The sequence below is a fragment of the Mixophyes fleayi genome, chromosome 3 (genome assembly GCF_038048845.1).
Source record: "Mixophyes fleayi isolate aMixFle1 chromosome 3, aMixFle1.hap1, whole genome shotgun sequence".
Classification (NCBI taxonomy): Eukaryota; Metazoa; Chordata; class Amphibia; order Anura; family Limnodynastidae; genus Mixophyes; species Mixophyes fleayi.
This window is the reverse complement of record NC_134404.1, coordinates 231,004,371-231,017,413: the sequence shown is the minus strand read 5'-3', so window position 1 is coordinate 231,017,413 and position 13,043 is coordinate 231,004,371. Positions and strand designations below refer to the sequence as shown.

Below are 13,043 nucleotides of genomic sequence, written 5' to 3'. Positions count from 1 at the left end.
TCAACCCTTCCACGATTCTAGCCTTGACCAATTCTTCTTTCAAGACTCCTCTTCCTGGTTGCTCTTTTGTGCAGGAACATCTCCGCATCAAACTCCTGAGATAGGCTCATAATGCCAGATTCGCTGGTCATGCTGGGGTTAAGAAGATGGTTGCCCTGCTATCTCGTCTATATTGGTGGCCCTCATTGCCCTCCGATGTCCAGAAATATATTCGTTCTTGTGATGTCTGTGCCCGGCATAAAATTCCTAGGAGACCTCCTGCCAGTCTTCTCCATCCTCTTCCTATTCCAGACCTTCCATGGCTTAGTATTAGCATGGACTTTATTACAGACCTTCCTGCTAGTCACGGTTTTAATACCATCTGGGTAGTGGTAGACCGCTTTTCGAAATTAGCCCACTTCATTCCTCTCAAAGGACTACCATCCGCCTCCCAGTTTGCACTTCTGTTCATCTGAGAGATTTTTCGCCTCCATGGCTGCCCGAGGGACATCATTTCTGATCGCAGAGTCCAATTTGTCTCCCAATTCTGGAGGTCCTTCTGCAAACAACTTGGTATCAGTCTAAAATTCTCCTCCGAGTACCACTCGCAAACCAATGGGCAGACTGAACGGTCCAACCAGGACTTTGAGGCATTCCTTAGATGCTACTGTTCAGATCACCAATCTTCTTGGAATTAACTTTTACCCTGGGCAGAGTTTACTCATAATAACCACCAGCATGAGCCTACGGGTAACTCTCCCTTCTTTACCATCTGCGGGAGACATCCTATTCTCCCCACCTTTTCTAATCTTGCTGATTCCTCGGAACCTGCCGCACAGAGTATTATTCGCAACTTTTCCAAATTTGGTCCCAAGTACGTTCCAGGTTACTACCGTCTTTGGATCGTTGCAAATGCTTTTCGGATCAGCATAGAAGGAATCTTCCAGTGCTTCGGGTAGGAGAGAAAGTGTGGTTAGCTACCTGCAACCTTAGACTCAAGGTTCCCACTATGAAATTGGCTCCACGCTATATTGGTCTTTTTTCCATCTCTCATGTGATTAATCCAGTCACCTACAGACGTCATCTACCAGCTTCTCTTCGGATACATAACACATTCCATATTTCTCTGTTAAAACCACTCATTCTCAATGAATTTTCCAACAAATTTCCTCCACTCCCTCCTAAGACCATAAGGGGAGAAGAATTTCTGGTGGAATGCATCTTGGAATCTCGAATCTCTCGAGGGAAACGCCAATTTCTAATTCACTGGAAGGGTTACGGCCCTGAAGAAAGGTCCTGAGTCTTTGAAGAGGATATTCATGCCCCACGTTTCTTGGCAAAATTCTTGCACTATTCCTATGTTACCCACAAGAAAGAGGGGGAGGATACTGTCAGGTGCCGTCTCCGCACCTCCGCCGGGTGCCGGAGACGGACGCCCTCTGGCCGCAACTCGCGTCCCGTTGATAGGCAACGGGACGCGATCATATGATCGTGGCACTCGCGCATGCGCCACTTTTGTTACTAAGCAACACAGACGCTGAGAAATATCACCTTTAAATTTTAGTGTACAAATAAGCTAACAGTCAGTATTTAACTTATGTTCAAAACAAAATACTAATTTGCACTCCTTGCATTGTAACATGATTTTGTCCAGGAGACTGAAATAAGAAGTTTCTCAAGTTAAGATCCTTAATGAATCAGGCCCATGGTTGGGAACTGAACTCATGACCCCAGTGATGTGAGGCAGAAGTGCAAACCACTAAGCCACTGTGCTGCAAACTCAACATCAAAATCGAGCGAAGAAGAGGTAGTACCTCAGTGGCCTCCAAATGGATTCAGAGAAATGGATTTTACGGTGAGTACAAAAAAACTCTTTTTTTATCCATCATATTTGGGGGATACTGCTATTCATGGGGATGTTCAAAAGCTTCCCCTACGGTAGTGAAAGGTCAGACATAGCTGCACAGAAGACTTTATGTCTAAAACAGGCGTCCTTTAAAACAAAAAAAGACATTTAACCTATAGAAATTAATACAGTATGGATTGAGGACCAGGTTGGTGCCCAAAACAGATGGTTCACCAATGCTCTTACAAGGCATTATTAATAGATACCCATGGAAGGTGTATCAACTGCTATTATAGTTACTAATAGAATGTGGGGAAAAATAAAAGCAATAAATAAAAAGTACACCTGTTTCTGCCCAATAACTCCCCATGACCTTGGGAAAAACACACACATACATTTGGCATCTCTATACTCCAGAAAATACAAATATTCTGGAATTTCTCCAAGTATGTAAAAGAAAACGAATAAAGAATTTTGGGAACAAATTTTTATTTTAGTCTGTTTATTCCTACCTAATGGCCTCAAGTGGGTGTATGGTTTTTAAATATGGGAAGAGCTTATCTAGAGGGTACAATTTAAGTCTACGAAACTCATGCTTCCTAACATTTTATACCTATGGCATTGACTGATTTAAACATTCTTTCAATATATTTTTTTTAAAATTTGCTGTTTTTCTGAAAGTAAAAGATATAGTAGGAGAGATTAAATGCAGCATGTCCAGCATTGTTGGATCTCCCCTATAAAGAGACCAGGTTATATGCGGGCGCTCTAATAGATATAGTAAATGGTCGGAATCCTAGCGGAGGCAAATCTTATCGTAGTGGCAATGCAGTATGTGCACTGTGAAAGGAGGGCTGTACAGGTGGATGAATAGTGATGAGGTTGAAACTGTATGGTAATGCAGTGGCTATAAAGGTGCATACATAGTGTTAAAACAAAGTGGTGGCTAAGATAATTGCTATATTAGTAGGAATTTATACAATGGATAAAGTATTATTTGTACAATGGATACATAGTGGTAATATAATGAATTGATAATAACTTTAGATGTGAATGCACAGCCTATATTGTAGTGGATGCATGGTGCAAGACAGGGTATGTACATGGGATGTGGTAGTAGGAGCACAGTAGATGACCTAGTAACTGCACAGTGGATGCATAGTGCCCTTACACTAAATGTGGGAATGCAACAATAACAATACAGAGTGTAAGGTGTCTATATTAGGAGGGGTGAAGTGCTTTAGTTAGTAGGGTTAGGCACAAACAAATATTTCCCATGATAACGACATTAAGAAATGTACTGCAATGAAATATATTGCAATAAATAGCTGATTAATAGAAAAGACACAAAAATGCATGGGTGGAAAACAGACAACAGAACATAAGAGGTTACCACATGAATACCTAGTGCTGCTGCTGCTGCTGAGGATGGAGAGCAGACAGCAGGACAGAAGTAGTTAGAACAGGAAAGAGGAAATTAGAGGGGATAAATCATTAGGGCCAGAGTACTGCCTTCCCAATAGAGCTATCCCAGCTTCACTCCACAAAGACCAAAGATGAAACTGCTCCCAGTTGCCTCCCCTGACTTGGGCAGTGGGGGTACTACTCTCCACAGCCTCTGATCATGCTTTGCAGCAGCTCACTGCAGGAGCCAGCTCATTGTTTTCAGCCAATCAGGAGATTGATCATGTGGGGAGTTAATATATAATAGTGCATCATAAGGGATCATTGCCATGCCCACAAGCCATTCTCCAAAGCACCAACATTAGACTCAGATAAATTTCTCTCCTAGACCAAACCTCTTGCACACATTATAAAACACTAGTTATGGCACCAAAAGCCCTAGACACACATACACTATAAAACAAACCAAATACATTTGACCAAATTCCATGGTAAAAACCATTAAAGCTATTTTATCCTTCAAACCTCCATGATCACTTACCCTGCTTTGATGTCCTGTGGAAAGGGGGATTCAGATGACTGCATTTGGGCCACAATGCCAGTCACTCAGTAGGTGGAAGGAGACTGTGCAGACCGCAGGTGACATTATCAGTAGGAGTCACTAATGCATTGCACAGTCATCATCCCTCCAAATACAGTTGTGCAAGGGATTATGAAGTCAAGAGTGGCCAAATGATCCCCCCCCCCCTTCACTGGAAAGCAAAACAAGGAAAGAGGAAGAGGAAGAGGAAGAGACAAGTAAGCCAGGCTAACCCCAGACTAACAATAATATTGCAAAAATATAAAGTTAGATATACCACCTAATAGTCACTTTCTACTACTGCAGTATTACTATGGGTTCGGTATATTGCCCATCCCTATTACACAGTGGATGCAGACGTGGTTATACAGTAGATGTAGTGCTACAACATTGAAGGCTTAGTGAATTTCAGGGGATACACAGTGAGGAGTAGAATGGTGGGTGAATAGTGTCAATGTAGTTGGATGCTGTAAAGGCTATCCAAGGGATGCATACTGACTTTACAATAAATAGGCTTGTGGTTATAAAATGATTTCACATATATTTGCATGCATAGAGGCTGAATAGAAATTATACATTGGATAAAGTGGTTTCTATATAGTGGCTATATATATATAATGCATAATGTCTATATTAAGGTGAACAGTGGTCAAGTCGTTAATGTTGTAATGGCTGTGCAGTTCTTGCATAGTGGCAAGACAATAATTGTAGCAGTAACTATACAGGCAAAGTATTAGTTGTTAAGGTAATGGCTATACAGTGGATGCTGTAGTACATATACAATGGATGCAGTATTGACTATATAGTGAATATGGAAGTAGCTATATTTATGTATTATATATAGATATATAGTGGAGTGGATAGGGAATGTGGTAGTGTTTCTGCAGACAGGACTGGCACTACCATTAGGCAGCAGCCTAGGGCGCAGTTTTTGAGGGAGCCAATGGGATTAATAAACACTGTTAGGGTTAATTAATTATGGGGAGAGAGGAGTTAATTATGTTGAAGGAGTTGTTATGATGAGGCTAAAGGATTTAAAGTTTATAAGGACGGGTTCATTATTTATGAGGAGGAGGATGTTGGAGCTAATGATTATACGGAGGTTAATTTGCAATGTTGGGGGTTAATTAAGGATGGGGAGGTTAATGTTGATAAAGAGGTTATTATGATGATGAGAGATGTATTGAAGGGATGAGGGCATTGATTGATGAGGGTGTAAAGGATTATGATGAGAAGTTAATTATGAGGATTTGGGGGGTTACTTATGATGGACTGTTTCTGTGTGCTTGACTCCCAGACTAAAATTTGCCAGCCAGCTCAGGGATGATGGTGGCAAAAGGGATGGGGGTGGTATTGGTGTAATGTGTGGGGAGAGGAGTGGCCGTGAGGTGGTCATTATAAATCTTAGCAATGTAATGCACCATCAGCTCTTTTAAGTGAGCAGTAATAAATTACATTTACCTTCTAGTGGAATTGGGGAAACAAAACAAAAAAATAAACATCCTTTAGTCAGGGTTGTAAAATTAAAAAGTTATTTTGTCTTAAATATCTAACTTTTAAAACAATAACCCTTTTACTAACATGCAGTACTAGCAGCCCTAATATGTGTCAAGATAAATGCCACCTTTCTGGTGCATCACTCTACTTTCAATCAGTACTGCAGGTATTCACTGGATGTTTAACCTAATTTCCCTGATGCTGGGGGAATGGAGAACTACATGACCTATTACCACACATTTACCATAAAACTTTAACTGACTTTAATAAGTCAGAATCATTTTTGGTTAGTTCTTAGTTAGCAAGTCAGATCTTTACATTTGCTTACAGATTCATAAATTACATGTAAGTGTAAGTATGTTTTAAAAGCAGAACTTTAAAAAAAAGAAAAAAAGAAATGAGACCTGAAAAAATACATATTGAATGTTATAAGCAAAAGACAAAGTAAGAGGAAAGAACCTGTATATCTTCATGAAGATCTCCTACCTCTTCTCTGGTGTCTATAGCTGAACCAGGTGTAGTAGCTGCTGTGCTTACTGTGGTGCTTGGTGCAGTGCCAGATGCCGTCACTGAATCTATTTCCCCTGCAACGTCATTAATTTCTCGAGCAATGAGAGCCAAATCTTGGCCGATCCTGTAAAATGAAATTTCTAAAGTTACTGCCAAATTAATGATTTCCTAGAAATCCTAAGACTACTATATACTGTATAGCTGAAAACTGCTTATGCCTTTTCTTGGCAGTCAGAACAGCTCTGGTTAATCAGAAAAGCATTCAGAAGCTACTCATTGCACACTTCCATATTTCCATGAAGTCCTTTCCACAATCATAGTAACTGACTTGAAAAAAGGGAAAAACTACGGTTTATCTGTTTGTATACAACACTTAAAAAAATTGGAAAATTAAATGCATGGAAACAGAATAAAGAGTTGGAAGACAGACAAAACAGTAGCAATAGGAATGTGGGGAGGTTGGGAATGCACAGACACAGGTTAGGGGGAGAATTAATACGGGCACTTCTAAATTTCCAGTATAACAGAACCGTTATAAGTATCATTTTCTCATGTCTAAATAAATGCCTAATATATTTTAAACAATAAACCATCATGTACAAGGGTCCGATGACACATTAGCTCCTACAGAGATGCCACATCTTGGGGTCCAGCTTTTTCCTTTACCACCACTGTGTCATGATGGGAAGGAAGATATCCTGAGTTTTTGAGTACAGGAGCTGGCTGAAGTGCTTGAAATTGTAGTCATTATTGTTTATGTTGGTGTTATTTGATTATTTTCAATAGTTTTGCTTGTTATGCGTTATTATTAAAAAAATATTCAAGACAATTTGTGTGTAGGAATCCATATACATTTATTTATAATGTCTGAATGCTGGGTGGATTTATTGCTATGCATGTGCCTTTTAAAACAATATGCTCTTACCGTGCTATTTCTTCAAGATGAGCAGTCCAGTCACGGATATAATCTTCCTGTTCTTTTGCCTTATGTTTAAATGTAGAGGCATTTAAAGTTCCTGAAGGTGGTAGAACTGGTATATTTCCAGTAACTTGTGATCGCTGAATTTTAATGGTTGGAGAGGCACGTAGTCGAGTGGGTTTGGTTGAGTTATGTTTAGATCCAAATTCATCTTTAGAAGTTAAAGTATACTCGGGAGGAACTCTTCTCCATCGGGTATTGGCTATTTATTATTTGTTGTGGTAAGGAAAAAAAAAATTATATTTAAAAAGATTTTTCAATAAAAAAAACATAGTTAAAGCAGACAATGAAAATACATTAAAACTCTGTAAAAGTCACACTAATAATATTTGCCAAATGTCCCTAATGTAAATTCTAGAATACTTCATAATAATATATTTAGTATAATAATATTCCTGTTGAAGAACTTTACCAGTAACTATATTGTAACTATACATGGCTTACATTACCTATACTTGATATTTTCTCTGCCCGATAGTCAACATTTATCATTCTAAAACCATTCTGAAGTCAAAACAATATCTTTTGGATACTCTCAGTGGGCAAATCCATTTAAAATACCTTCTTTGTTGCCATTTAAACTATATTATAAACTATATTATAGCTGTCACGGTTCTTGCGAGGAGACTCGGCAGATGTAGCGAAACCAAGAGATTCGAACAGTTTGGCACTACTCCAACAGGGCGCGGAGTCTAACGAGGAGACGGTGTTTACCAGGAGCCGCCGCAAAGCGGTATGGGCTTAGCTGCGTCTACCTTGCAGGTCGCGGTCCCTACTAGAGCACTGTACGAAAGTCCCTGGGAAGACTACAGGCAGTAGTACCGTAGGAAGGATGATCAATACAATAAGTAATGGCAATGAAGATGATGCAGATCGGTGTAACTCTGTAAACCACTATGTGGTGTAAAGTTCAGGAGAATGAGCGTCAGCTCTGAAGACAAATGTAGAGGAGATGTCTGGAGATGAGCGTCAGCTCTGCAGGCCACTATGTGGCGGAGAATTCCCTAGAGTGAGCGTCAGCTCTGCAGGCCACTATGTGGCGGAGAGTTCCGTAGAGTGAGCGTCAGCTCTGCAGACCACTATGTGGTAAAAGTTCAGGAGAATGAGCGTCAGCTCTGAAGACAAATGTAGAGGAGATGTCCGAAGATGAGCGTCAGCTCTGCAGTCCAGAATGGAGGTAAATCACTGGAAAGTAACAGGAAGCCACTTCAATCACTAGGAGGTAACACGAAGAACAGGCACTGAAGATAGAGAGGAGGTGCCTTTTAAACTTGCCGCCAGGGAGAAGGACCAATCAGCAGAGAGCAGGGGAATTAGAATAATTACTGGGTCTGCACATGCGCAGACCCGAATCCAAGATGGCGGCGCCCAGCGGGAAGCGGAGCGCCGATGAGAGGTGAGTCTGCCGGGTGTCAGGTGCGCTGCCTGAACACCCGGCGCGTAATAATAGCTTCTATTGTCACATCATTGACCCATGTGTCTATGCAGAGCCAAAATAGTTTTTCATACTGATGATTTCATAGCAGTTTACATTGGTCAGATAATGTGGAAGCTGCTGCCATTCTATATGTACAGTGCATTAAGCGTTTAAAATCAGCAGAGAAGAATGTAAAGTAAGCATACCCTCTACTGGATGACAATTTGTGTCTAAGGCTTAATGCCGGAAATAAACAAAAAGTGTACATGAGCTTTATAATCTCCGATGTGTCAGACTAAAGAAAGTTAAAAGTGAGCAGACAGCGTCAGCTAGCTCCTTGTAACCAGTCAAAGAAAGCAATATCGACTCCCATAGAGGCTTGGTACTTAGGACAACCCCAGAGGTTCACAGGAACTTCTACTTGTCAGTAGAAAAATAAATAAAAAACACTGATGCATTTGGGAGAGGGATAATCTTTAGATTGTTTAGATAACTGTTATTGGACTGGCAGATATGATGGCATAGATAACTGAAATACTATATAGTACATGAGTGTGAATAATTGTATAAACAACTGTGAAATATATCCTAATTTTTGGTGACTAATGGTAAACTGAGAGAGGCAGAGATAAAAAGTATCCTTCACTATAATGTCCTGTTTAGTAAATACCACACTCATGCTAGAGCGTGACGTAGATAACAGTACAAAACATGAGTGGTGTGAATACTTGTATTACCCGCTGTGAAAGATAACATTCTTTAACATCAAATCATCATAGATAAGATTGTTCCCTATAGTTGCCATTTCAGGACATACCTTAAGAATATCACAGTTAATAAATTGCATATTTTCCATTCAGAGTATTTCAACAATATTACAGCTTATCTTCTTCATTTCTATCTAATATTTACCTCAGCCAATATTCCTGTACACAGCCTGTCCTTTATTCAAAAGCTTGTGACAAATTTGTGTGACAGGCTGACAACTTTTGATAATTAATACACTTTTTATATTTTAGTGACTAAAATATAAATATAAAACTACTGCTTGTGTTTTATAAGGAATAATTTACTCCTACAATGACATAAGCATAACCAGGACCTCTGTATGGTCACATAACTGTTCAGTAACTTCTAATCTACAGTACTTCTATTTTACAGAAGAGGGCACATTATTACATATATATTTCACAGTTAATCATACACAGTATTTACTACCACTTCTCAGCTGAATTACTCCCTTTTTCCGTGTGTGAAGCCCTTCTGAAAAAATTTAATGAGAATGGGAATAACAGGAGCACTCTGGGGAAAGACTGGGCTGATTTTTATATGTAGCAATGTATTTTATACATTGTGCTCCAAATTATGAAAAAAACATGCTATCTGGAAAAGTCCTAAGCATTCCAGAGAAATGATCCCATGATTGTATACCAAAAATACAATTAAATAAAGCGGTAATAAAATAAGGAGTAACTTGCCCTCTACCTTGTAAAATAAGGAAAAAAGAAGTTACCTTCTGTGCTGTGTATACAACTTGTTTTATCATGATAGAACTCCTTTGTGATATATAACATTCTTACATTTTCAACAGAAGTGCTTATCCTGTGTATATTTTTTAAATGTTATCTATGAATGGATTATTAAATTATTTTTACAAATCTTCTAAATACATGTATTGATTTTAGCCAGTTTACACAGTTTCATTAATATTAAAATGTAACATTTACCTGAAGGAGAACTGTGAGTTGGCGCAGCCGTCTTTGCTTTGGCATCTGATAAGCGAGAAATGCTGTTAGCTCTGGCCCTTGGTGAACTTTTCCCATCAGGTGTTGGAGTGGTTTTAAGACTATTCCCACTTGCAAATTTTGCTGTTCGAGAAGATCCAGAACCTTTTGATATTGTTGCTTCAGAGTCATTGCGTGCTGACAAAGAACCAAGTCTTGTTCTACGTGGCTGTGCAAGCAAATCAATTCTTGAAATAGTTTTTTTACCAGTAGGTTGTTTTGATGTTGAACTTGTAGATACTTCAGAGTCAACAGATGCTCTCTTATTATCCCCAACTTCTGTATCTGATGCTTCACCTAAGCGTGATCTACGCAACAGTGAAGTCCTAGTTGGACGAGGTCTTGGAAGAGTGATTGACTTATTAGCTGCAGAAGCTTTTGATGTTGCAAATTTGTCATCTGCAGAAAACTGAGCTTTGGTAAGTGGCTTTCTAGAATATGTTTTTTGATCAGATGATAAAATATCTGAGACAGCTGAACAAGGTAGACTAGAAGTCTGGTCATCATCTGTCAAGTAGAGAGATGGTGGTCTATTTCTTGCACTTGTTCGCAGTACCTTACGTATATCAGTTCTAGTTGCAACCTCTTTAACATTGGTTTTATTTTTTTTTTCTCGATTCACCGCTGCTGATGAATTAGGAAGGTCTTTAGAAGGAGAAGAAGTTGATGATTTCTCTTTGTGTAGACTACTGAGGCTTTTTCTCTTCTGGGGACATTTTTTATCTGAGTCACCAGCAACAAAACTAATGGTGCTTGCTATATCAACATCTGACTCAGGGGATATAGAATTATCTAAGGTATAGCTAGGAGTGTTTGGCTCCTCATCAGGCTTACTTTCATCTTGGAGCTTCGCCTCAAGGAAAGCCATGACTGCTTCTGTATCTTTCAAAAGGAAAGTAGTATCCAGGCTAGAGTCAGTGTCTACAGAGTCACTTCTCTCTCTTATATTGTTCGCAGATGTAAAGGGAAAGATAGGTGATAGAACATGTTGTTTATTAATGTGTGGAATAAGTTCTATTGGTACATTTGAGCTAGGTTTGTCTAGAGTGAAAGTACCCTGTCTCACTAGTGGCTTTACGTGTTCTTTTTTCTCAGTTTCAGCATTTTTAAGGTTATCATTGCTTGAAACCACTTCATTTTTTTTACTAATTTCATGAGTCATTTCTAAAGATTTCTGCAGTTTGTAAATATTTTGAGTCAATGAATCACCTTTACTTAGTTGTACAGGTGGCGGCTTATTGGATAATTTTGCAGATGAAACATCTATAAGAGAAAAGGTGAAATATATATATTATATATATCATCATCATCAACATTTATATAGCGCCAGTAAATTCCGTAGCGCTTTACAATTGGGGACAAACAGGAATAAACAATACTGGGTAAAACAGACAAAGAGGTAACATATACACTCGCACACATTATATATATACTGTATACATCTGGAGAGATTGAAAATCTTCAGAGATGTAAAATAAAGTATAAACATTATTATTAATGTAATAATAATTAAAGCACAACTTCCTACCACTTTATTTACTCCCTTAATATTGCACACCAGCCTAAGTTATGGCTTAAATTAATCATGCAGGTGTTTAGGGGCTGTATTAAATGTGGCAGTTTCCCGTGTCTGTAGCTTTTACTTTCCTTGCTTAGATTAAGCCACGTTCTCCTTTGCATAGCATACCAAGGAATGTCCACAAATGTACCTTCTCGAGCCCTGTATCTCATTTCAACATTCTCATTCTAAAAAAGGAAATTTCTGCACTTCTCAAGAACAGTAATCACATAGTTGCCCCTATATTAGGAATGCGCTTACTTCTGCCATCTTCACCTCTCTGTCTGTGCAAACTCTTCCTCCTCCATAAATTCCATTTTACTCTCTAAACTAAATTGTCCCCTGTTTTGTTAAAGCCATTTTGTACAATTTTTTTTAACTATTTTATTGTTGGAACCACCGCTATTTTTAACTATTCCCTCACAACTTTTGCCGCAATAGTATGTCACTTCACTATACTACAGAAGATCCACTAAGGTTACTTATACAGAATGGGATGGATCTAAACTACAATGTGACATTATTGTTGAGAAGGGCACAAACAACTAAACATAGAAAAATCTCAGGCCCAGTGGTGAAACAAAAAAACAAGGATCATCAACTGCCCAAAGATAGAAAATAGCACAGTACCTGAATACATCAGCTACTCAGATTAAGGAACTAGCACAGTGCCTGTATCTACCATAGATAAGTGATTCTTGCAAGTTATGTCAAGTAACAGCATGCTGCCTGGAGTAGGAACTAGCGCAGTTCATGTAATCACCAACTGCCCAGAGATAGAAACTAGCACAGTACATGAATACATCAGCTACTCAGATTATGGAACTAGCACAGTGCCTGTATCCACCATAGACAAGGTATGACCAGTAACAGCATGCTGCCCTAAGCCATGAACTAGCACAGTGACTGCAATCATCAACTATCTCAAGCCAGGAACTAGCAAAGTACTTGTATACACCAGCTGCCTGGAGCCAGGAAGTACTACAGTATCTTTATCCATGAACATGTATCCCCACATAGCTACAGTTGCTATTTTGCTACCTTATGTAACAAATGTACCGCACACCTATTATATTATAAATTTGTTTGGGCAGAGCCATCTTTTCCTATTGTTTCATGTTACTGTATATTATCTGTTTATGTCACGATCCCCTGATAGTATCATGTGGAATATGTTGGTGCTTTATAAAGAAAAAATAATATTATTTTACTGTTTGATGTTATTATTTATATATTTTATTTGTGCATTCGAATAATTTTGTTGAAAAAAAAGAAGAAAGGTTAAAACTTTTGCAAATTTACTTTTTTTTATTAATGAACCAAAAATAATGAATATGTTCCTTCACATACATATTTTAATTACATGACGCAGGATAGAATAAATACAAAAATAAAAAATCTACATTTCTTCATATTCTTACTTAAAATAAAACTTTATATTAAATCATAACTTAGAAAAATAAAATATTATCTTCCTTCACTTATAAAA

At 38.5% G+C, this 13,043-nt stretch overlaps 1 protein-coding gene across 1 annotated transcript in view; it reads right to left on the bottom strand.

The window, feature by feature from the left end:
• The window catches only part of LOC142142902 (centrosomal protein of 170 kDa-like), a 29,905-nt gene extending 18,734 nt beyond the window's left edge, over nt 1-11,171 (bottom strand). Inside the window, exons 1-3 of the mRNA XM_075200682.1 lie at nt 9,940-11,171; nt 6,742-6,997; nt 5,793-5,940 (exon numbers count right to left, since the gene is read on the bottom strand). Coding sequence (XP_075056783.1) covers nt 5,793-5,940; nt 6,742-6,997; nt 9,940-11,158 — 1,623 coding nt within the window. The 5' untranslated portion in view covers nt 11,159-11,171. The remainder of the gene's footprint in view (nt 1-5,792; nt 5,941-6,741; nt 6,998-9,939) is intronic.
• Between the last annotated feature and the right edge of the window lie 1,872 nt (nt 11,172-13,043).